The sequence below is a fragment of the Rhopalosiphum padi genome, chromosome 2, assembly GCF_020882245.1.
Source record: "Rhopalosiphum padi isolate XX-2018 chromosome 2, ASM2088224v1, whole genome shotgun sequence".
Lineage (NCBI taxonomy): Eukaryota > Metazoa > Arthropoda > Insecta > Hemiptera > Aphididae > Rhopalosiphum > Rhopalosiphum padi.
The window spans coordinates 91,769,056-91,792,967 of NC_083598.1; the positions used below are offsets into that span (position 1 = coordinate 91,769,056).

Consider the following 23,912-nt stretch of genomic DNA (forward strand, 5'->3'; position numbering starts at 1 on the left):
TTAAAACAAATACTATTGTATACAAATTTTTATTTTGTAAAATTGTTGATGTATTTTTTCTACTTAAGAATGTTTTATTTTATAACAGTATTAAGATGACAAATTACTAGTTAGTTATATGTCTTGTATTATACAAATGACCCAAAGTATTATGGATTAGTTTTTAATGGTATTTTATTTATTTGATTAAAAATGTGTAATTAAATTTTTATTTTAAGTAATATAATTGTTGGGTTATTTTTTTGTTAGCCTGAAACAACTTATAATTTTGGTGGTTTTGTAAGTTTTTTTTCTTTATAGATTGTACTTACAAGTTTCAAATTATTGTTTTGACTAGTATTCAAATTTTACTTTAAACAATTATTTCGTTACATTTACCTGAAACATGTAAATATATATTTAAATTGTTATATATAATTATTTTTATTTATTATATTAAAAATGATCCCTATGTATCTTATTATTTTTTTATGTTCTTTTAATCAAAAACATGAAAACATGTACTAATTCACTTTTTTTTTTACAGGTGTTATGTTAATACAAGTCAAATCATACAGTAGGTCAACGGCATTATCATCGAAACAATAAATCATTATTCCACTCATAATGTACATTAAATAATCCTTTCTTTTCTTATCTATAGACAGCTGTAGTTAAAAATGATATATTTTAATTATTGATTTTGTATACTTTTTTTTCTCATCCTGTCATAGTTTTTACTTCTAGAATATCAAATATTTTTACAGCGCTGGATCTAAATTTAAAAAAATTCAAATCAAGAGTTAAATGTTCAATAATGACAAAAATTATTACTAAAATTGATAATTTATTATTTTATCTATCTGTTAAATAAAATAATACATGTACCTTTTTATTTTAACTGGTAGGTTTCTGTATTAGTAGTTCAGTAGTATTTGCAATAATCTTATTAGTATTTATTGTGAAATTGGCTTATACTTTTCGCACGCTCTTGTTTCGCACCTGAGCATGTCTCTAGCTTCTTCTATCACCACTGCTCCTCATATTAACAACTGGTGGTTGCAGTTACAGGCGATGAAATGGCCACAATCACTGCCACACAGCGTGTGGTGAATAATCATCTGACCAATTTCAATTATCATCATTTGTCAAGTGTTATTAAATACTTGAATAATCAACAACAAACACCGCAACAACCGCAACAGCCAAAAACATGGACAACAACTAATGCATTGTCAATATCTCAAAGATATTTTGAGAAAATTGCTCCAGCTTCTGTTGGCATTCCTGCGTTGATGAATCAAAATTTTTATGATATGCAGGTATAGTATTTGTTATTAATATTATATCATGGAACTATCTAATTCACTATTTTTTAATATAAATATATATTTATTATGCATAATGGTAAAATAATTGTTGTAACAAAACATTTCTTATAGGATTCTGGTTCAGATGCTTCTGGTCACGATGGCTATGGAAGACACAGGAGACATAATAGGGACAAGGAACCTATATTTCAATGTCCTGACTGTGACAAAAGGTATCGCTCTAAAACAAGTTTAAGTCTACATAAACGTCTTGAATGTGGAAAAGAACCAGCCTTCCAGTGCCCATACTGCCCGCTCAAAACACATCAGAAAGGTAACCTTCAAGTGCATATAAAAAAGAAACACAACGATCACGGAGAACTTAATAGGACTTATTGAATTTTATTAGTAAAACTACATTGGTCTGATAAACATTTAGAGAGATGATAGTGCCATCCCCTAGAGTCATAACTTTTAATTTATTTCCTTAAATAATAAAAATATCCTAATATTTTTAAATATATTAAACAAAATAACGTCAAATAAATTCAAAAGTCTGGTTTTAAAACTCATTTATACTAACCATAATTCATAACAATTTTTTTTTTTTACTTTGTTAATAAATTTAGGTTTAATTTATATATTTTTAATTAATAAAAATGATTCCAATATTAATAATATATTCAAAAATTAACTTATTATTTATAAGTAATAAGAAAAACATCAGTAGATTCATTTTTCTTGAATAAAAAAGTATTAAATCTCATATTCATTTAAAATCTTTTCTTTTATTCCAAGTATAGGAGCATCATGAAAACAGGGTGTTATTTTTCATATTTACACATGCTCCTTAATAGATTCCTTAGTTTATTTAAATTTTAGGTTTTCTGATTCTTGAATAATTAATTATATCAATTTATGTATACGGTATTATATTATGTAAGTGACTGATGTTCTTTTCTTAACAAAATTGTGTAACTGCACAGAACACAAAACATTTTAACTTGACCTGTAATAAAATTGCCCCATCTGTAATTAAAAATCACTAGTTAAAATAAATAATCCAAATCAAATCATATGTATATAATATATTTTAAAAAAAAACTTACAAAATATGTATTCTTTTAATATAAGAGTATTTATTTAAACTCTTGATAATAATTTATTTTATGGACCAAAATGTCTGCATATCCGAGTTTCCGTACAATAATAATAATAATAAAAAATTATGTGACCAATTAATATTTTTGTGGGTCGCGTAATTAATAACACATAGGTACTTCCATGCCGTCCATGTAACCATGTATTATAATTTAGTTCACACCAAAGTTTTTTTTCTAAGTATAAATTATATATTTACCATAGATAAATTTTTCATTTATGATTGTAGTATTTTGTTATAATATTGTAATACATGTTTAAAAAATAGTTATAATAAGCCATTATTTTTACCAAAGTTACCTATCTCATATTAAGATATTTGTATTTCAAAAAATTTATAAAAACGTGCCTTACACATGGCTACACGTGAATTACTATTGTAATTGATTTTTTCCAGTTTTTAACATTAATTTCAATGAGACTCATAGTGGGTGGTAATATTATCTCTTTAAATGCTATAATAGAATAAAACACATAAATGTTACTTTCCAAAGAATATAAAAATTATAATTATTTCATTTTAAAAATGCAATGTTGCTCTCTCTACTTAAGATCTCCAAAGATATATATTTGTATGAAAATATATATATTAATTATTAAATATTATATAATAAATTTATAAAAGTTTAATTATTAGCAATAAGAAACAAACTGTCTGAATGTAAAATCTATAAAAAAAAAAAAAAAAAATCTACCTCATATTACTACGAGTAGTTTTATCCGTTAATGAGTGCAATTTTTCCTATTTTATAAAATGTAACTATGTATAAAAAAAAGTTATACGTCTTGTTCCTAGTTACTTTTTTAATATTTATTTACGTATTCATATATAGATATATATATATATATAAAGTATCATATTATTATTACTATTATTATTTTTGTAATTTTATTTTTTGTAGTACATCTGTCTACCTCATTAATAGCTTTAAAAACAAAATGTACAAACAATATTACTGTTCTTTTTTTTTTTATTATTATTATTTATTATTATTTTTACATCACTTATATTGCATTAGATATTAAGCCATCAAGACTAAACCAACACTTGAAGTACAAATTTGCGATTGCAGGAATTTATTCAAATTAATAATTTTAATGTAATTTGTAGGGTATAATAATATTCATCTAGTTAGTTTAAACTGGGGTTCTTTTTCGTGCGGCTATACATTATTTTACTAGACTTGCCTATATGATTTAGAACCTTCCATAAGTTTTATTTTTCCGGTGGTAATATTGTTCCTAATACCAAAAATATATGTTATATAATTCCTACTATAGAGGAAATGGGAGGTAATAATCTAGAAACAATATTATGATATTATGTTTGCTTATAAAAATAAACACTAGATAGAATGTGTGCGCAGTGTCATTCTCAAAGCAATATATTTGTAACTTAGTTGGACATGAGACTTAGACAAAAGGCAATAACTTTATGTAGCAAATAACTTTAATATCTAAGCCCATTCAACAAATTTGTGTTAGAATTATTGAACCCCATAAAATTGTTTTTTTTTTTTTTGAAAAATCGCAATCATTGAAGGTACAACATTAACTTTTAATAATAATCAACTTAAAGTACAAACAAATTCTAAATAATTAATATGGTTCAACCACAATATTGTTATGTATAATATGTATATAATGTAAATGGATAAATTCTTAAAATGTTTTAATTTTTTTTCTTCCTTTTTTACTTTATTTTGTAATAACAAATTCTATACCACCCACCACCTCAGTACATAAGTTCATAAGATAACATTTAATTTTAATTTTTTTTTCTACATAGTTCCTATTTTTTAGACAAACTATGCATTTTACCTTTTTATATTTTTATTTTAATCATACAAATAGTGTTCATTTTAGTAGAGAATTATTTTGTTTAAACATCTTCAAATATGTAAATTTCATGTACCTGATGTTTTGCATTTAATTAATAGGTTACTAGCACTCACAATGTTTCCAAAGGTATTTTCCTTCCAAGTATAATATTATGTACAACAATTTTATGTTTAAGCATAAATACTTGCAATAAGTGTTTTTTGTATGCATACTGTGTTAAATATTTTTAATTTGTTTTGTAAGCACACAACACATCATAAACACATAAGCAGTATTATTGAATTTTCTTCGTCGTACTATTATATACCTAACCTTTATTGAATTTTTTTTATTATTATTATTTATGAGATCAAATATATTATTTATTTAGAAAATATGTGTATATGTTTTGTGCACTAAATTTAGATGCTTAGTTTTGATAAAGTGTAAGAGTAGTATAATGCAATATGTTGTAATTTAAAAACAAATTTATAAAAAAAAAAAAACACTTGTCATTTAAAGAAAACTAATATTAAATATATTAGTTTCTTAATAAAATAAATTGTTTGTGTTTATTTATGTTCAATGAAATTATAAAGTTATTACAAGTAAATTGATTTAATTTAATCTTGTCAAAGTAATCAACACTTGATTTGTCATAGTATTCAGAAAATAATTTCAGCCATACACACAATATACAACAATGGTTGAACTCTTAATATAAACCAAACTTGTAGTTTACCAAAGGTATGTCATCAATATCAGTTTAATTCAATGAATGTCCTTACTTCGCATCTTTTGTTGTATTCATCAACTTAGTACAATTTAAAACTATGATTTATAACTTAAATTTTAAGTTATTATAAGAACAACCTATGTAATATGTGTTATCAAGTATTAAATTTGCAAGCTTTTTGACCAGATCAAAAAATTGTGATTAAAAAAAAAAAAGGACTGAAAAACTAAAACTATCAATACCTTGCATATTTTAAAACTAGTCTAAATATGTTGAGAACGATAATTTAAAATAATAGTAGCATTTTCTTGTAGAGCTTGGAAAATAAAATTATTTGTGAAGTAATCATATTTTTACATCTGAATATCCAATGTTGTCAAAATTAGAACTAGAAATTAGAATCGCTAATAAAAATGTTTGTAGCATAAGTATGTTGTAATATGAGTAGCTAAAGAAGTTATCAGGGAAATGCCTTAGCAAATTTGTGTAAACTGATAGTTTTGTTTACTTAGTTTCAAAAATGTTAAAAATATCTATTATTATTGCGTATTGAAAGTATTTAAATACTACCTTTATGGTAAGTAGGTACGTATGGGTTAGGATAGAATTATTCTAACGAAATTCGAAAATCGTTGAACATGTTTGATCTCAAACCAAAACTAACTACCATAGTATAATCAGAATTAAAAAATCATAGAAAATATATTAAAACATTCCGGTTTTTTAAAATAACATTTTTTGTTTTTAACCCATCTCGAAAAACGATACTAACCACTAGCCTTCCATGTCAGATGACATTTTCGAATCGCCATTAAGGTAGTCGCAGTTCATACTGTTCGCAGGAAAAACGAAACGTTTAGTAGGTTAGTTTGAACACTTTGAACTTAGAAATATTGGATGAAACAAAAATCGAATATGACCAACTATCAACTGAAATAAGTCCTATATGAATGAACCATGTTCATTCACGCATGCTCGCATGGCTGGAAAAAATTTGGAGCAAATGACCTTGTCGTTTACGTCTAGATCTGTTGACAAATTAGATCGGCGAAAGAAAAATTAAGCCGGGTTTACATTACATCGAGTTGAGCCATATTCTGTATATTTAATAGGTACTTAAGCATAACACTTAATCTACCTATAATTTAAATATACCTATATTCAACACCTATGATAGAAACCTAGCTTTAGCAATCGGCAATGATTTGGACGCCGATTGTACAACGTTCTGTTTGGAAAGTGAAATTGGTGCATGTCTGCTGACGGGATTCCTCACAGTTAATGGGACACAGAAATATCTTTTTTACTTAAGACAATTTACTTAAAATCGATATGATATACTCGTAAAGTATAATAAGTGTGTCTAGCTGCCTCATAGTTTTTGGAGTCTAAAGTCTAATATTATTAATATTACCTATATATGGCAGCTGCCATCTAGTATTAGGTACATATAAAACATATATTTTGTATTGTATATTTAAGAACTTACTACAAGTATTTTCAATTTAAGTTTTAACCAAGCTTTATTTGTAAGGTGCAGTAGATAATTGTGCAATAGCAAATATAAAATGTTCTGTTGACTAAACGAAAATGTGCACTTGAGAAATATATAAAATATTAAGAAGTAACTGTTGTATAAGACCTATGTGCTATAATGGTTGTAAAAAACAATTTAATCTCAAAAATAAACTTTTAGGTATTAAAATTTGTATTCAATATTTTATCATATGTAGATTATTATAGAAATAGTAAGTATAAGTATAACTCACCAGTCAGTTTATTTAAAATACATGGGACAAGTCATAACTTGGAAATGAAAATAGTCAATAGAGCGTAGGTATAATTGATTTAAAGATATATTTTCGTATAGGTACTTTTTTGCGGGGGGAACGAGGTTGTAGTGAAAGGTCACTAAAACATCAATTTATTCTTTGTGCAGTTGAAAAAAATCCTTATAATAAAGCCTGAATTTAACATCTATAAGTTGAAATGTATTGACTATCAGTCCCTAAAATCGTATAGTACGAAATTTAAAAGTGTGTTATTCAAATGAAATCTTTATAATATTATGTTTAATTTTATAGCTTCACGTTATAATCGTTTTTAATCAAACTAAATGTTAATAATTATCTATATAGTATATTCTACACAGACACACTGACACTGTTAATACACAGTAAACAATAATGCTTAAAATATTTGCCGCTAAACCTCATTCTGCAGATGTTGAACGATTAATTTCCTAAAACAACATTATGAAAATCTCAAGAAAAAGTTCTTTATCACAAGAAACCATTAAAAATTCTCTTTATATTCTTTTCTCTGTAGATCACACACTGAACCTCTAAATTTCCGGTAGATTATACGCTTTACCAGTGGGCAGTGGCAACTAGAGTTCAAATCTTAGGGGTGCTACAATTATGAATTGCTTACAAAGTCGTGGAGGGCTTTGCCACACACCTCCCCCCCCAACTTTACATAATCCCATTATTTAAATTATACTAGTATTATATTCGCAATATCATTTTTGGAAAAAAATATGACACAATTCATTTTTTTATTATAGTATTTGATTATTTTGATTATATTACATTCTAAAATGTCAAACATTATTTTCTATCAATATTTATAAATTTGTTTAATATTTCTTCAGAAACGATGTCATGTGCGAGCAGGTCTTTCTCAATATTTATGATTAAAGCCTGGAAGTTCATGCAATTTGCATGTTTTTACTGAGTGCATCAAAAATTTGTTGGATGAGATAACAAATCACAATCTAACGAGTTCAAAAATAAAATTGTATTTTATTACATTTTAGTGTTATTTTTGTATTAATATTTCACGATAATGTCGAACTTTGACTATATTTCAAAATTCATTTCTTGAAAAATATGTCCTTATAAAAACGTTGCCAATATAAAATAAATACCTGATAAAAATTAAAGGTCTTTGCTTGGTCGGGCTGATAATTGGCGTTCATTTGTAATTGAAAACCTATCAAAATATTCAAAATCCCTAGTTGGTAGGTACTTAAATTACTAATGAGTAAAGCGCTGCTGTAACATGTTGCTTCGCAACCAATTTTTCAACTTCCTCATTGAGGAAAAACTTCGTTCGCATGTCGCAGAACTGACAAATGGTTAATGTAACCTGCATTAACTTGTATAAATTTAGAAATACTTCTTTATTTAGAATTTTTTTTATATCATCTAACCTGTTTTTTAAACTGTTCTTTGATGCATTTCTGTTTTCAAGAACTATATATACCAGTGGTTTTCAACCTTTTTAGGTACACAGTTCCTTTTGATTATGGAATCAAATAAACGGCTCCTATACGAATAATGATAATAATCAAAACATATTGTTTACAATTTTATTATTAGTTTATACTACGGACGAGGATCCTTTAATAATAAAATAACCAACGACGCCTCTGGGAGCCGCGACGCACAGGTTGAAAACTACTGATATATACTATTATGTCATAAAATAAACTATATTGTAAAAACTAATAACTATAGATATTTGAAATTACAAAGACTTGGAACTTGGGGGTGCTTCAGCACCCCCGTAGTTGCACCACTGCGCTTTACCAATGTGCAAATTGGACAATATTCCCAAATATACGATAAATTAAAATTAATATTGTATGCACTTGTATAAGTATACTTAAATTGATACAAATAATACCCAATAAATTTATGCATTTGAAACGAAATTATTAGGTATCTAAAATAGGTATGCACTTACGTCATCTTTTTTTATGTATCTCATTTAACACAGAATGAAATATTTTATAGTCCTAATTCTGTAGTTATAAATTAGTTAATTTGTGAAGCATTCCAGAAAAACGTGGTAGAACATATTATAATATTGTAGTATTTTTATTTTAATACCATAAAGGCCATAGAGCCCATTTTTCAATTACTGTTTTTATTATGTATAGACGCAATTAGATGATAATGTAATGCCTATTGCCTCTACGAATCTAGGAAAAAAACGACAAAAGCATTTAACTTTAAATTCTCAAATATCTACTAATTAAGTATAAATATATTATAATAAGTCAATAACTAAATTAAATAAATAAATAATAATAAAAATAAATTATATATATCATAACGAATAGTATATAAGAAATAAAATATAATATGTGTAATATGTGTACAAACACTACAAACATTTTTAAATTTTTATAATTTTATTTTTAGTTGTATATCCATAATTGTAGAAAAGCGGCAAACCCATAATTTGTTTGGGGGGCCATGGGCTATAGCTCGCTTTTAGGGCCGGCGCTAAGAGTATTGGCGCCCTGGGCGAAACCATGTTTTGACTTTTTCACCCCCCCCCCTCTTCCAAGTTTGAGAAGAAGTAAAATTAAATTTTTTAGTAAGCTTAAATAAAATTATATAGTAGCCAGTAGGTATATATTTTGTATTATAACTTGCAACTTTATTACCTGATCATACAATATTGTAATAAGATTATTAACTTAAAAAAATTGCCGCATTGCATAAAAAATAAAATAAATATTATTTTAAATTTGATACTCATAACTATAATTAATATTATATTACTAGTTCTTTATAATAAATATGAGACAATTGCAGATGTATTTTCAATTAAAGCGATATTAGATAATGAATATTTCAAATTGTGTAGATTGTTAATGAGTATTAAAAGATAAATTAAATAAAAATAGTTTTCAGTTTGGCGCGCTGGGCATTCACCTAGGTCGCCCATTGCTTTCGCCGGCCCTGTTCGCTTCGTCTGTGTAGCAAAAAACACATGCAAATGCATGTACTTACGAGCCCTGGATATTACACATAGTTAATGCAAATGTTTTTTAATTCAACTATATGGTAAGACCCAAATATAGATACATACCTACATATACCTAGGTAGGTACTATAGACGAGTATGTAGTAAACAATAAACAATTTAAAAATATGCAATTTGCATGTAAATAAAAAGATTTATAATTATAAATTAAATTAGTAGCTGATCTATCAACTTTTTGGGCTCTATAGTAATTACGTTTTTTTCAATTTTCAGTAGAATTATAAAAAAAATATTTACTCCGGGTGTATCAGCTATATGACTATGAACTTTTCCAATTTAAGGATAACATTTCTCCAATTCCAAGTCTGTGTTTATTTTCCGCAACATTTCAAAGAGCATTCTTTTGTGCATCTCCACGTTAATCGCGTTTGGCCCTGATGTTTCATTATGTACGTATACCCATTTCAACAAATTTATAAATCACCTTTATACGATTAAACAAATTCCTTATTAAAACAAAAAATAAATACATTTCTGTAAAGTATCACACATTCACGTCGAACTTGAGATCAAGACGTAACTGGCGCTTGATGTTTTAAAAAATTAATAGAACCTATAGTTTATATCCATAATCTTATCATAATATTCAGTCGTAATTTAAAGTTTTATTATACTCAATAAGTAATAGGTTTTTGTTCTCTATATTATTATTGTTATTATCGTCGACGATCTTATTTTTAACGATAAAATTTGGTTTATCGCAACCCATGTATATCATTGTATATTTGTATATAACTTTTAAATTAGTTTTAATATAACTAGGCTAATGTTGATTCTTGAAGTCTTACTTCTAATAAAAAAATTTAGAACTTACATAGTAGAAAATTAATATAAATGGAGTTTATTTCAACAAGCGTGCTTTAAAAATTAAAATTTCTATATATATTTAAAAATTATTTTATTTATGACAATTATTTTAATAACTTTTTACCAATTAACATTTTTTACCGACTAGGTACCTGCCTATATAGTTGTAAATATTTTCGCTGCATTTAGCATTCATTTATTCTAGTATGATATTAATTAATAAATTGGTATTCGAAGTTATAATATTAATTGTGTATAGCAGGGGTGTGCAACTGGCGGCCCGCGAACCTTTTTTATCTAGTCCGCGCTACATTTTAAAATTATATCATACAATTTCAAACTTTCAAAGTCAATCGTCTATACTCAATGCTACATAGCAATGTCTATGCTAAATTAAAAAGCATATTTTGAATGACCTTTCTTTTTTTGCTCTCTACTCTGGCCTGCTAAATTTTAATTTTCTAAAAATTGGCCCTCTAATAATTTTCATTTGTCCATCCCTGGTTTATAGAAATAAATATATGTTTTAATGAGGTGATTCATGAATTTAAATCATTACCTATTCAATACTACATATAATTTCTTCATTCGTCATATTAATTTGTTCAAACTTCGGGTGTAGGTATATTATTTAATATAAATTATGGGGCGGGACTGGTTTGCACACAAAACTGCCACTCATTTGGGAACAGTTGAGCCGTAACCATACACATGGTTTGCGTCACAGTTACCTTTTAGGCTTTAATGGTGTAAATAAAATTATGTAATAATTTATTTATTAATAAACAAACTATTACATACATTTTCCTTCCCCCTAACACTTAGGACTGTCTATGATTGTATTCATAGGTGTGGTTGAAAATGCATCACCACTTTTTAAAACACGATATTTAGTACATTTATAATTATTTGTAGATAATACTAGTAAGAATATTTATACATCGCGATTTAAAAACTTCACTAATTTCTAAATCCACATTCATTAAATATAGGAGTCACAAATTCTATCTACGTACATTATAAGTTCTCGAGACGTACTGTTAGTAAGGAATTTAATAACATTTCCAAATTCTTTATCGATGATTATCAGTGCCAATCTGTCACCGAGATAAAATATAATTATTTTCGTTTGCGCAAACAAGTTGCAGCCAAATTATAATTTCAGTAGAATATTAAGAATTTTTTAGGGTGGGGACACATTATACAATTTTAGTATATGCAATACCTATTACTAAAAAGAAAATACCTAACCATATATTTAATGTTTTTAAAGCAAATAATGTATTTATATTTTCAGTCAGTAATTAAGTTAAAATATTTACATAATAATAAATAGTAATTTAATAATAAAAACGGGTGTTTTAGTTCTAATAAAATTATAAGTGAATGAAAACTACAGTAGGTAACAATTGTATAAATTTTTTTGACCAGTTTGCAATTTTGTTGGTTTTTTCGTCATATTATAGTATCTATGCGTTCATGTATATGAATAAATTTACAGTGGCGTCATTTGTAGGATGCAAGGGTGTGCAAATGCATCGCATGAACAAAATTATTGTTATTTTTTTTATACTACAATTTCTATAAAAAGATCTACATTTACACAAAAAAGTGTGACCTTGTGAGCGACTGGTATTACTTTGGATTTTTAATACAGGTTTTGCATCCCATGAAAAACTGTGAAATGACGCCACCGAATAAATATAAATCTTTAAAATAAAAAATAGTAAATATGGCCAATGGGAGAGGGCCATGGCCCCTGCACCCCCTGGATACACCACTGTACAATTATTATTTTAATAGGAATGTCATAGTGAATGCATTCTGTTTTGTTATCTATTTACCGTTAGTGAAACCAAAAAATAGTTGAGATTTTATACTTAATTCCAAGTGGAAACAATTCATTTATGATAAATAGGTACTTTTCAACTTTTGGACTGAGTTATTTATTAATAGTAGTAAATTGGGCTCCTGATAATTTGTATACATCTTGAAATCGATTAGTTGAGTCCCGGTATATAAATATATATAAACATACCCGGGAGACCATTGGTGCAACAAGGTCTAAAATATTAAAAACTTAACTTTATATTTATACTATAGTTTAACCACAGAAAACAGTAATTTTTTGGTTTCTATTCTAGACCTGAAAAATTACAGTAAAAATACAATCAAATGATAAGCAAAAATATTTGGCAATTAAATACTTATCACCCGATACTATATTTCCCCCGAATGTACAACAAAGTTGTGAATTTGTTAAATATTTATTATTCAAGTTTTTACCAAGAACATATTATAAAAATCACAAAATATATTTCAATTTATCCTATTTCAATAATAATAAAATTTGACGTACAATAAATAACGTACTAACATATTTTTCCGGGACTCAATTTACTATGATAAGGTAATTTAGGATCCAATCTACCAAAAAAGGTAAGTATTGACAATTTTTATTTTACTTTATGAAGGTGGTTCTTAATTTAAGATTCTCATCGAAGTGATGAATTTATTGATATAATAACTTGATTGCGGTTGTTATGAAGTAGTTAACAAAAGCTTAGATGGTAGGTGGTTCAATTAGAATATTAGATAATTCCTAGTTTTTTTTATCCATAAATTCAACTTCTATATTATAAATATTTTTAAAGATATTCAGTTCAAATTTAGACATTACATGTGTATAAATGAAGTAATGACTTTTAGACACTTATTATGCTGCCTAAAAGAATAAAATAAAATTGAAAATTATACTAATGAACACACGGTTTCTCTTAAATAAAAAGCTTAATTGCAAGTTGTAAGAAAAGAATTTATTCAAAATGATAAACAAGGTAACGAGAATTCTAAAAATGTGTTATATTAGTATAAATGACTGCTTTCTAAATGAAGTTACGGATAGAAACAAAAAATTTCAAAATTCGCCCAATATCTCCACAATATAACAATATGTAGATCATTTATAAGCTCTTAATTCTCGCTATTTACCAATTTATACTATTCGCGTTATTGGCTCATTAACTAACAATATGGAATTGAATATAATCAATGCAATGCTTTCAAAACTGTATTATTGTAATATGTAGGTACCAAACTAAATTATGACTAATAGACCTAATCTACAAATATAATAAAATTTTTCTTCACCTAACCTACAGATTACAGGCTATAATAGTGTAATTCAATTTCAAATATGAATACATTTATAGTTATCATTATGATCTAATATACATATCCAATGTACTGCAATGTTAATCACTGGTCTATTGCCGTTAAAAAGGTATGGGAGCAAAAAGATTTCAGCTGATTTACTTTTTGACCAAATAATGTAGAACTTTAAATGATCTACCTACGCATTTACTTTACACTGAAATAAAGAAGGTAGGTATATTAATTAATTAATATTTTATGAATAAAATTTAATGTGCATTGAATTCATTGATTTTATAACAGACTTACTTAACTCGGTTGCAGTTATAACTTTCTTAGAAGGGGATAGGCTATAACCTCCCTCTCCATTTTATTAAATACCTATCTTTCAGTATTTCAAAGATTAGATATAAGAAAAGCGTACTAATGTCCGATCGATTTACGCTATTAAAAGTTTGTTAGAAATTATATTATGCAGTTATATATAAATATTAAGTTTAAAAAAATGTATCAATTTTGATTGGTGTAAAAATTGTGGAAAATCATGAAATTTTATAACATAAAATACTAAACTTCTAAATTACTGCCCAATTTAAGTTCTTAAAAACCCTACTTTAATATGAACATATAAAAAAAATTCCCGACAATGGATTAATATGGAAAAATGTGTAGTTTTTTTATTAAATGTACTGGGGTCCGAAAATTGAGACATGAGGACTAAATGGTTGCCTAGTTGGAAGTGTGTACTGTAAACATAACGTAAGTTATTATTCTAGGTACATTATTATGACACTATGCACAGGTATTAAATACTTTATTCATTACTTAAGATTGAGCTCATAGCCTTTATGTACTGAAAGTATATTTTTTATTGTTGAAAGTTCAATGTTTCTCAAAATGAGTGTGATGAAATCATGAGTTAATTATTTATTTATAAATTGTATTTCTGCAATATATGAAGATATATTTAAGCTTATATTTCCTAGGTAGCTTCATTTAATTTAAATTAAAACAATGAGAATGTAATATGCACACAGCACACAAATACATTAATACGAAGTAGTATGAAATGAGAAAGAATGTTGCAATCACTTAACTATACTTAAATGTTAATAAATAATTTTACAATAATTTGTAAACATATGCAATCATAGCTATGCTATGCGCCATAACTATTTGAATTCTTTTTTTAGAATTCAGGGGCATTATGTCAAATAAATGCGTGTCGTATTTTTTCTCAATTATTGTTTTGCTAGGTGGAATGGCGATGTACTCTAGGTAATTTGGTTAAATGGTCGTGAAATAATTAAAAAAAAAAAATTAACCATTATAATCAGTTGACAAAAAAACTAATGCAATGTGAAATTACAGGTAAAAATAGTTTCGAATTAAATGGCTATGACCTACGAGTTTGCGGGAGGGAGAACAGATTTAATGTAATAAAAAAATTCTCATACATCACTAAGGGGTTACAAATGTTACAAACCATTTCTATTATTAACAATAAGTGAAAGTAGTAAAATGTTTAAAATGAACGGTTAATTAATTATCAGTATGTTCTCATTTATAGAATTAATTTATTAAAACCATTAAATAACAGTTGCGCAGTTTTAATGATACAATTAATTAAATCCTATTTGATATCATTGAATGTTAGATATTAAGATATGATATAAGAACAAGTGTGGAAAATTGGTTTTAATTTTATATTTCAGTGTAACTGGGTGTACGATTATTGTAAAAATCTTTATTACATTGCTGTGCTCGCCGTTTGAAAATCAGACAATTATTAATGGTCTTAAAGTAATATTTAAATCAATACCAATAGTGAACATTATAATGCATAATACATTTTGAACATATTAGTAAAAAGAAGAAATGTTTCATTACAGTTTGGAAAATCTGTCAAATGAATATTTTAAAAGATAATAGAAACAATGCAACAGCGCACGATGGTAAAATAGAATTATAATGTAAATTGTCAGATAACAAAATTAAATTATTAGGTACTTCTTCTTTCTACTGGGTTAAAATGTTAATTTGCCTTAGTTTAAATAGTTTTTTTTATAATTGAAAAGGTAAAATAATTAGGCAACTGAATTAAATCATGTATATTATTAATCTTACTTTTGAATTTGGCACTATAAAAATTATCAATGTAGGTTTAAGATGCTTCAAATCAATATTAAATAGATCTATAAAATTAAGATAACACTTATCAAAAATCTAAAAAAATTATGTCATTTGTCAGCTTTTTTTTTGAATATTTGGTGTAGTCATATTAAAAAAATGTAAGAGATGCTATATTACTATAGCTATCGATTCAACATATATTTGATTTATAAATATTGAGAACTAGGGCAATTAAAATATAATATATTCACTTACCTTTGGAAGACAATTATCATCGATATAACAAATGGAGAATCCATAAATGGCTGTATATAAATCCGCAATTTAATTCTTATCTCGCTACACCTTCCTTTCCTTACTCACATATTTTTTTTTCTTTTATAGCAATTTTTCACTCACATATTCTCATCATACGCAATTTATATTGAAAAAGGATTTAAAAAATTCATTCATCATAACATCTCAGTGTTTAAATACTGAGCCAAACAAATTTTTATCAATCTTCTAGTACAACAAAAATACTATCAAGAACATACACCTACACTACTAATGGACTGGTTATGTTCCCTACTTATGCTAAAATAATTAAGACATTAAACAAGGCCCTGAAAAGGGCTTTTTAAATAATTATGTAATAAAAATATCATAAAAAAATAATTATATCTAAAAGAAAAGATAATATCATAAAAGGAAATACAGGAAATCAAAAAGAAAGGCTGGGAGGATCCCTATTTACCAGTTACCTTATACTTACCTTCTCTCAGCAATAAATTCTTAATCCTTGATTCTTCATCTTTGGAAATGATTGAACAATTAATTTTTTATAAGTTTTTATTGATATATGAATTTTTGTTTTTTGTAAAAATAAGACACTGAAGTTAAAATTTGATAACAGACATGATAATATGATCTTACTTGCTTAACTGCACCCCATCCCCAACTGCAGCCATCTATTTTTCAACTCCCTCACCAAATTAAAATTAAATTGTATGTATTTTATACGGATATATTATAAGGGATAAGGTCAGGTCCCTGTAAGAATGAAAATTCAAATTTTCCTCAGGACCCACAGAACCTAAATAACACAAGCTCAAAATCATAAGTTCATGGGTCCAAAGAGAAAAATTTGTTTGTATTTGGTTGTTAATTGTTAAGCTAAATAAATTACTTATGACAATGAAAAGTTAACAGTAGAATTACAACAAGGAAAGCAAGTAAGGATTGATATAATAAATTTGCCACAAAAGAATAACTTACGAGCCTCCTTTCGCTCTAGTCCAACTTTTGACAAATTGATTATTAATGTAAAGAAATATAGGAATAGATTATAAATATATGAATATAAATTCAAACAGAGACCTTGAAGGGATCAAAATAGTTTAAGTTAAAATTATGAGCAACTCACCATTAATATTAATCTGTATATGATTCCTCATATTATGACCTACTTAATAATGAGAAATGTATTTCTCTATAGGCTTTTAGTTTATCACAAGACAATAAGGAATAGTAATTGCAAAATTAAATAATAAAAAGTATGTACAAAAGTAAAATAATTAAGTGGTTAGCAAATGATTTCCTACACCGCAGGTTACTAAATAACAGCCAAAAAGTGCCCAGAAAAAAAAAAAAAGTACCATTCAAAGCTCAAACCGAACCAAGGCTGGGTCCAAATGTGAATAACATTCAATAAATGACAATAAGAAATTTCACATGTGAACCTTACCTAAGGCTCTGCCACAGCTATAATTCTATCATTATAATTGAAAAAACTTGGTGAACAGAAATATGGGAAAAATAATAAAATTACATTTGCATGACTGATCAACGCTGTGATCAATGTTCAAAGATTAAAAAATTCCACCAAATTTTTACAATACTTCCAAACATACAACCCATCATATGAAAGGCCATGTGTTTAGAAGCCATACAATTTAAATCGAGTCTTACCTTGAGTATCCCTGTGAGCTCCAACTGCTTCTTGTGCATTCATAAATACTTCATCCGTGGTTTGGTTTCCAGACATTGGCCATTGATTAAAACCTGAATCAAGATATTCAGTCAATAATCTATTAAATATATGATAATTTTGGCATACATACTTTGGTTTGAGTTGTCATGCGATGGTCCAGCTCTTGACATGTCCATACTATTGTCCATATCATCATCATCATCCAATGTCAAGTCTTCTATACTGTCTTCGTTGTTCATTTCTTCCAAATACTCAGTCTTAGGTTCAATCAGTTCACCAGTCGGTTCGATCTTTGGTCCTGCCACACCATCAGCAGCTGATGCATCGTGGTTGTTGATGCGGCTGTTATCAGTCTCATGATCACCGTCATCCAACGGCGCACCTTTGGTTATGGTGGCAGGAATGTTAGGAACACCGACGCCGCTTAGGGCTCCGGACTGAAGGGGCGGTACATCACAGGAGTTGCTTGTATCAATATGACTGTCAGGATCGTCACTTGTTGACGGCCTGCGCTGGTTGCGCCTGCGTTTTCTAGTAGGTGAGGCACTATCATCACGAGACCTGATGTGTGGACTTTCTGGCCTCCTCTCTATCGTTAAACCCTGTGCTACAGTAGATGGACCACGTGTGATAGACTGTTGAATTGGTTTCCTAGCCGGAGTGGCAACAGGTGCCTTGACCGGTGCTGAAGAGGCTGTGCTGTCTTCGTTGCCACCACCATCAGTCAGACCCTTGATCTGCAGGGATTCTGCAGCTTTCAGGAACGTACTTAACTGGTCTTGGGAAATGTTGACTTCCCCCCTATACATGTAATCCATCATACTTTTTAGTTCTTGGAACTTAACGTCCTTAAGTATGACGATTGGATGCTTTTCATAATGTTGGCTTAATAATAGCTGAAAAAAAATGTTAAAATTCATTGTATTAACTGAAATATTTTTAAAGCATTTTATAAATGGACAAATTACTAATGAAAATATATAAAAACAATATCATATCAACAACAGTATACTATTTTTAAAAATAAATAACATTCTAAAGAATTCTAAAGGGGATTTTACAGCTTTGGCATGTTAAATGTTAAACACAAGATTGTTGCAACTCGATTGATAAAAATAAATTTAAATCATACAGGGAAGAGTAATCAACAGATGTAATAATAATTATTCTAAACATTTATAAAATATAAATTATAGGAAAAAACTTGCCAGTGTTTCTAATGAACAGAAACAATGTACGAATAAAAGGAGTCTCATTTTCACGTATTTTGTAATGGAGGAGAGGTGCAAAACAAATGCTGTAATTTTAGTCAATACTAAATGTAGGATTGACAACAAAACTATTTAACATGAGCCAGTAGTTTGGCAAACAGGAACATTAAGATAATATTTCAAATTCAATTTTGTTTTTAATCGTAGCTGACCACTATCAATTGTGGTCGTTGTTTGTCAATAACCATCTATTATCATTTAATTGAAATATTGAAGAAATAAATTACTAAGTCTTCTTTGCCTTGTATGATGTATATAAAAATATTAATATTAAAAAAAATTAAAAACATATTTCATATCAAATAAAATATAAATATTTAAGTCTAGTTTTGATAACAAATACCTAGTATTATTTCATGGCATTAGTTTTTAGGTTTAATCTGAATTTTGGATTAATATGAAAAATTTGAATGCTTAAATTCATCTTAAGTAATAAATCAGCAGAATGGTACAATGCTAGAGCTAATATGAACGCATGAGAATTAAAATTTTAAAATGATAACGATTTCCCATTACAGTTTAAAACGAGTTATTTGAATTGCTAGAATAGATTAGATTTATAATACAGCGATTTCTTAACGATGATCACATCGCGTATGATAAACCGAGAGGGCGGCAAGTCCCAAAAATAACGGACGTTATTAATTGTAATTACATGACTAATTGCTACCTTAGTTACATGCAAGTAATGCTCGCACAATGGGCAAGAATAATAATTAGCAATTAAAATACCTCTAGGTATGGGCTGCATGCTGACAAAACGACTTTGTGGGCCTTAAGGTATTGTCCTTCGGCCGCCAACGTGCAATCGACTAACGTGCCGCTCTCCAGCAACGTGTCGAAAACGCTGATCAACGTGCTTTGGTGGTTGTTCCAGCGCAGACAAAAATGTTGGTTGTCTCCCGCCATGCTTATCACAGTCCTGTTTAAAATTAAAATAAAAAACATGAAATTAATAAAACTAATTTAAAATTATTAATTATACTCGCGTTCCTCACCTTAAAATTTAAACATTTACAAAATTTAAGTTTTTGTAAAAAAAAAAATTATGTTACAACGAATAACAAGCGCGTTTTTTTTTTGGTTTAATACTGAGTAACACTTTTATTAAGTCATTTATAAAAAAAAAAAAACAAAAAAAATAAAACAATTGTTGAAAAATAAAAACAATTTAATAAATAAATAAATACTTGTCAAGTTACGAAACGTGCGTATAATGAGAGACTGTGAAGTAATGAATTAAGAAATATTATCATGTATGTTTTAGCGGGGGGTGTTTGATTTTTTTTTTTAAGTGGCGGAGCAGCGAGCACAACCGTCCGGCTTCACATCAAGTACGAAACAAAGCAAGTGCCGGGGCCGTGTCCGGGTCGGCGGCCGCCGAGCTGTGCGCAGAACGCAGTTTCCAGCGCAGTGCGCATGGGCCGCCGATCGTGGTACGGCCGGTCTCGTGTTCTGTGACGAAACGGAGTGCGTCGAACACACGAATGTCGACGGTACTCATCGATTGTACATGACAGGAGGGGCGCGCGGGCTACAGTCGTTCGGGCGGCCAGTCGAGTCAGGAACAGAACACGGCACCGGCTTCGGGTGTGGCTTGTGGCAGCTGCAAGTAAGCCGGTCGGCTCCCGCCAGTCATACGGCTGTTCGTGATCGCGGTGCGGGGCGGGGACGGGCCGTTTGCCGGCTGACGGAACGATGTTCGGCACCAAGCCAGAAACCAACGAACGGACGAAAGTGTTGCTATAGTGCTACACTATATTCCCCATTACCCCTCCGCCCATCATTTAGCCGCCGACGCCTCATGCTTGATCGGACCTAAAATACATAGACTAGGGCTCTCCGGCGCCGGCCACGCACGGTAGAAAGTGCATACGATTTGACGATTAATACAATAATATTGTTTACGATAATACTAATTATTAATAATATTTTCTACAGTCGTTTTTTGCGTTCCGCCTAGAACGAAACGGCCGTTGTTGTCGTCGTTATCATCATTATTTCCCCCCGATAACGTTCTCGAGATTATCGCCGAATGCCGAGGCCGTTTTCCTCATTCGCGTTTCCCACCTCTAATATGAGTTTAGTCATACCACGTACGATGTGATGTTTGTCGCAAACAATATTAAGTTTTACGTTCTTAACGACTAACATTGCTTTCGTTCGTGCCGGGCACACGTTTTTCCTTCTCATTTAACCCGGTTAACAATCTTATATTCTGTCTCGTGGTTTTCTAATACATTAATAATTATACATAATTTTAAAATATAATACACTGTTATGGTAGACATAATATTTTATGTGACGATTAAAAAGAAACCTTTTGTCCGAATCATTGAAAAATAAATTCTGCTCACTTTTTGGTGTAAATTATAATAGGTATGTTAAAAGCGACCGGGCTGGACACGCCCGAAAATCGGTAAAAAGCGTTTCCCGTGATTTTATCTTCGTGAAGCGTTCATGTTGTTTTTCACGAGCGACAGTGACGAGTTATCCTTCTCGTATCATCAAATAACGTTATTATGTTATAAATGTAATAATACTATAATTAAAATCAGATAAATGGTATTTTCTTTGCTCTCCGTGCATGATTTTTGCCATGCCTGTCCAAAACGATCGGACGGACATCATCTGATTAATATATCGCAATATTACGCTATATATAAACGCGTTTTTCAATCATAAATAGACAATGGACATAATATTTTACAATAATTTTTATGGCCAAGATATCAAACATCGACGCATTATCATAGTATTTTTCATTAAATTAATTTCCGTCGTCGCGTCGATATGATAAAATCAATTGTCGTCGATGTAATTGTTGCTATGTTATATCAACTGTATACGACTTATCGTTTACAATAAACTAACGGTTACTTGAATACTACTCGTATATTGATAATAACATTGCAATATTTTTAAACGGGAGCTGGGAATTATATATTTAATATTATTGCATATTATATGAATCCCGGACGAAAAGTCCATAGACAAAAATTCATGTATCTACGTGCCTATTAAAAATTATAATAAATTATATAATTTAAAATCGAAAACAAAATATAATGATATAATATGTATAATATATAATGTCTACAAACATTTTTAAATGTTTAAAATAAATATTTTGTATTTTCGGACTTTTTGACCGATTACCATATTATATTATGTATCTTTATGTTACGCAGTTGACACTATATAATAAGCGTTTTTATTTATTAATATTATAAGTCACTACTCACTATCGTCATGAATCGTGATAATAAATCAATTGAATCATAATCAAGATATAAATATTTGTCTTTTATTGAACAATAATATTTAGGAAAGTAATTTGTTTTTAATTGTAGTGTTCAAATGTCATCATAATATTATAAATAATATATTTTTTTAATCAACATTTTTGCTTTAACTGATGGGATTTCAAGAGACTTTAAAGAGAAAACATGCATATCTTATTTAGTGAATTCGATGAAGTTTCAGAAAAAAACTCGCAGAATATCGAACTTAATCATTCAGAAAAATTGTATTGAATAACAATAAATAATATTGTGTACCTAAAATAAACTACTGCCTAATCGTATTTTTTCATATAAATACGATATAATTAAAATTAAATTTTTTAAAGGAAATACGGTATGATAAGTTTTATCTAACGAATCTTGAGTGTATATTTCAGTTCTTAATCGTTAAAATTATACCAACAACAAACGTTGTATTATAATGTTTAACAATATACAGAGCTATTAAAGTAAAAATTATTTTATTTATTATTATGTATTTCCTTGTTATTCAACGTACATTCATACTTTAAATTAATTTCAATAAATATTAGGTATTAATTAAAAACTACAACTATCATTGCTTTAATAATAGAATATAGTTTGAGTGTAGTATAGTCGTATAGACCTCTATAGGGCTATAGACTGGTGATCTATTATAAAATCAATGCTACCAAAAAATTGGAAATACGTTTTTATACAATATTTTGAAATTTTTAGTACATTTGAATAACAACATAGACAAATTAGTAACGTTTAAAAATCATAAATCTGAATTATTTATGTAATTAATTGTACAAATGTATTTTTTAACAGTTATTAATACATTCTTAAGTGGTATTAAAATTGATAAAACTTTATTAATAATAATTTATTATTGAAATGCGATACAAATGCTCGAATCTACTATTTTATATTTCTATATTATTTAACTCCATCCACAGCTTTTAACTGTTTAAATATAACATTGTATTATTTACCATGGATATTAATATATTATAAATAAATAATATTATTGATTTTTTTACATTTTGTTTTTAGAAAATTATGTGATCATATTATTTTATTATACAGATTATTAACTTACAAGTTTACAACACATATACTAATATATAAAATATATTAATAAAATTGCCATTTTTTTAAATTATTAACAGTAATTATTAATGTTGACAACATTTATAATACAAATACATATAAATATATAATATTAAAAATAATTACACAATTCTGAACAAACACCAAGTCACCATAAACACTTTTTCTGCAAAATCGTTAAACATTTTTTTTTTTATTATTTATAACTATTAGCATAAACCATGATAGCTTAACAATTACAAAAGTTGAAAACAAAATTATTTAATATGACCAAATAATTAAATCTTATTGAAAGAACATATTATACATTTTAATAACTAATCGTAAATTCATAATCATAACTAA

General features: G+C 28.0%; 2 protein-coding genes and 1 long non-coding RNA gene across 52 annotated transcripts in view; 1 reads left to right on the plus strand and 2 right to left on the minus strand.

Annotated features, from left to right (window-relative positions):
- Positions 1 to 20,536, minus strand: part of LOC132920679 (longitudinals lacking protein, isoforms A/B/D/L-like) — a 243,860-nt gene extending 223,324 nt beyond the window's left edge. For all 50 annotated transcript variants that reach the window (XM_060983286.1, XM_060983258.1, XM_060983257.1 and 47 more), the window contains exons 1-4: positions 20,184 to 20,536; positions 19,918 to 20,107; positions 18,045 to 18,810; positions 17,893 to 17,985 (exon numbers count right to left, since the gene is read on the minus strand). In XM_060983286.1, the coding sequence (XP_060839269.1) occupies positions 17,893 to 17,985; positions 18,045 to 18,810; positions 19,918 to 20,094 (1,036 nt within the window). In that variant the 5' untranslated portion in view covers positions 20,095 to 20,107; positions 20,184 to 20,536. The remainder of the gene's footprint in view (positions 1 to 17,892; positions 17,986 to 18,044; positions 18,811 to 19,917; positions 20,108 to 20,183) is intronic.
- LOC132920709 (uncharacterized) lies at positions 235 to 993 on the minus strand. The gene is made up of 2 exons (XR_009660773.1): positions 868 to 993; positions 235 to 754 (listed from the first exon to the last, which is right to left on the minus strand). It is a non-coding gene; the product is annotated as an uncharacterized LOC132920709 (long non-coding RNA).
- LOC132920686 (longitudinals lacking protein-like) lies at positions 1,020 to 4,759 on the plus strand. The gene is made up of 2 exons (XM_060983318.1): positions 1,020 to 1,301; positions 1,422 to 4,759. The coding sequence occupies exons 1-2, from the start codon at positions 1,059 to 1,061 to the stop codon at positions 1,686 to 1,688; spliced, it is 510 nt and encodes a 169-aa protein (XP_060839301.1). The 5' UTR covers positions 1,020 to 1,058; the 3' UTR covers positions 1,689 to 4,759.
- Positions 20,537 to 23,912: the final 3,376 nt, after the last annotated feature.

What these genes read in the sequence shown, in the direction of transcription:
- LOC132920686 (XM_060983318.1), top strand. Translation starts at nt 1,059, where the DNA reads ATGGCCACAATCACTGCCACACAGCGTGTGGTGAATAATCATCTGACC. An exon ending in AAAATTTTTATGATATGCAG is followed by an intron (nt 1,302 to 1,421) that starts GTATAGTATTTG and finishes CATTTCTTATAG; the next exon opens with GATTCTGGTTCAGATGCTTC.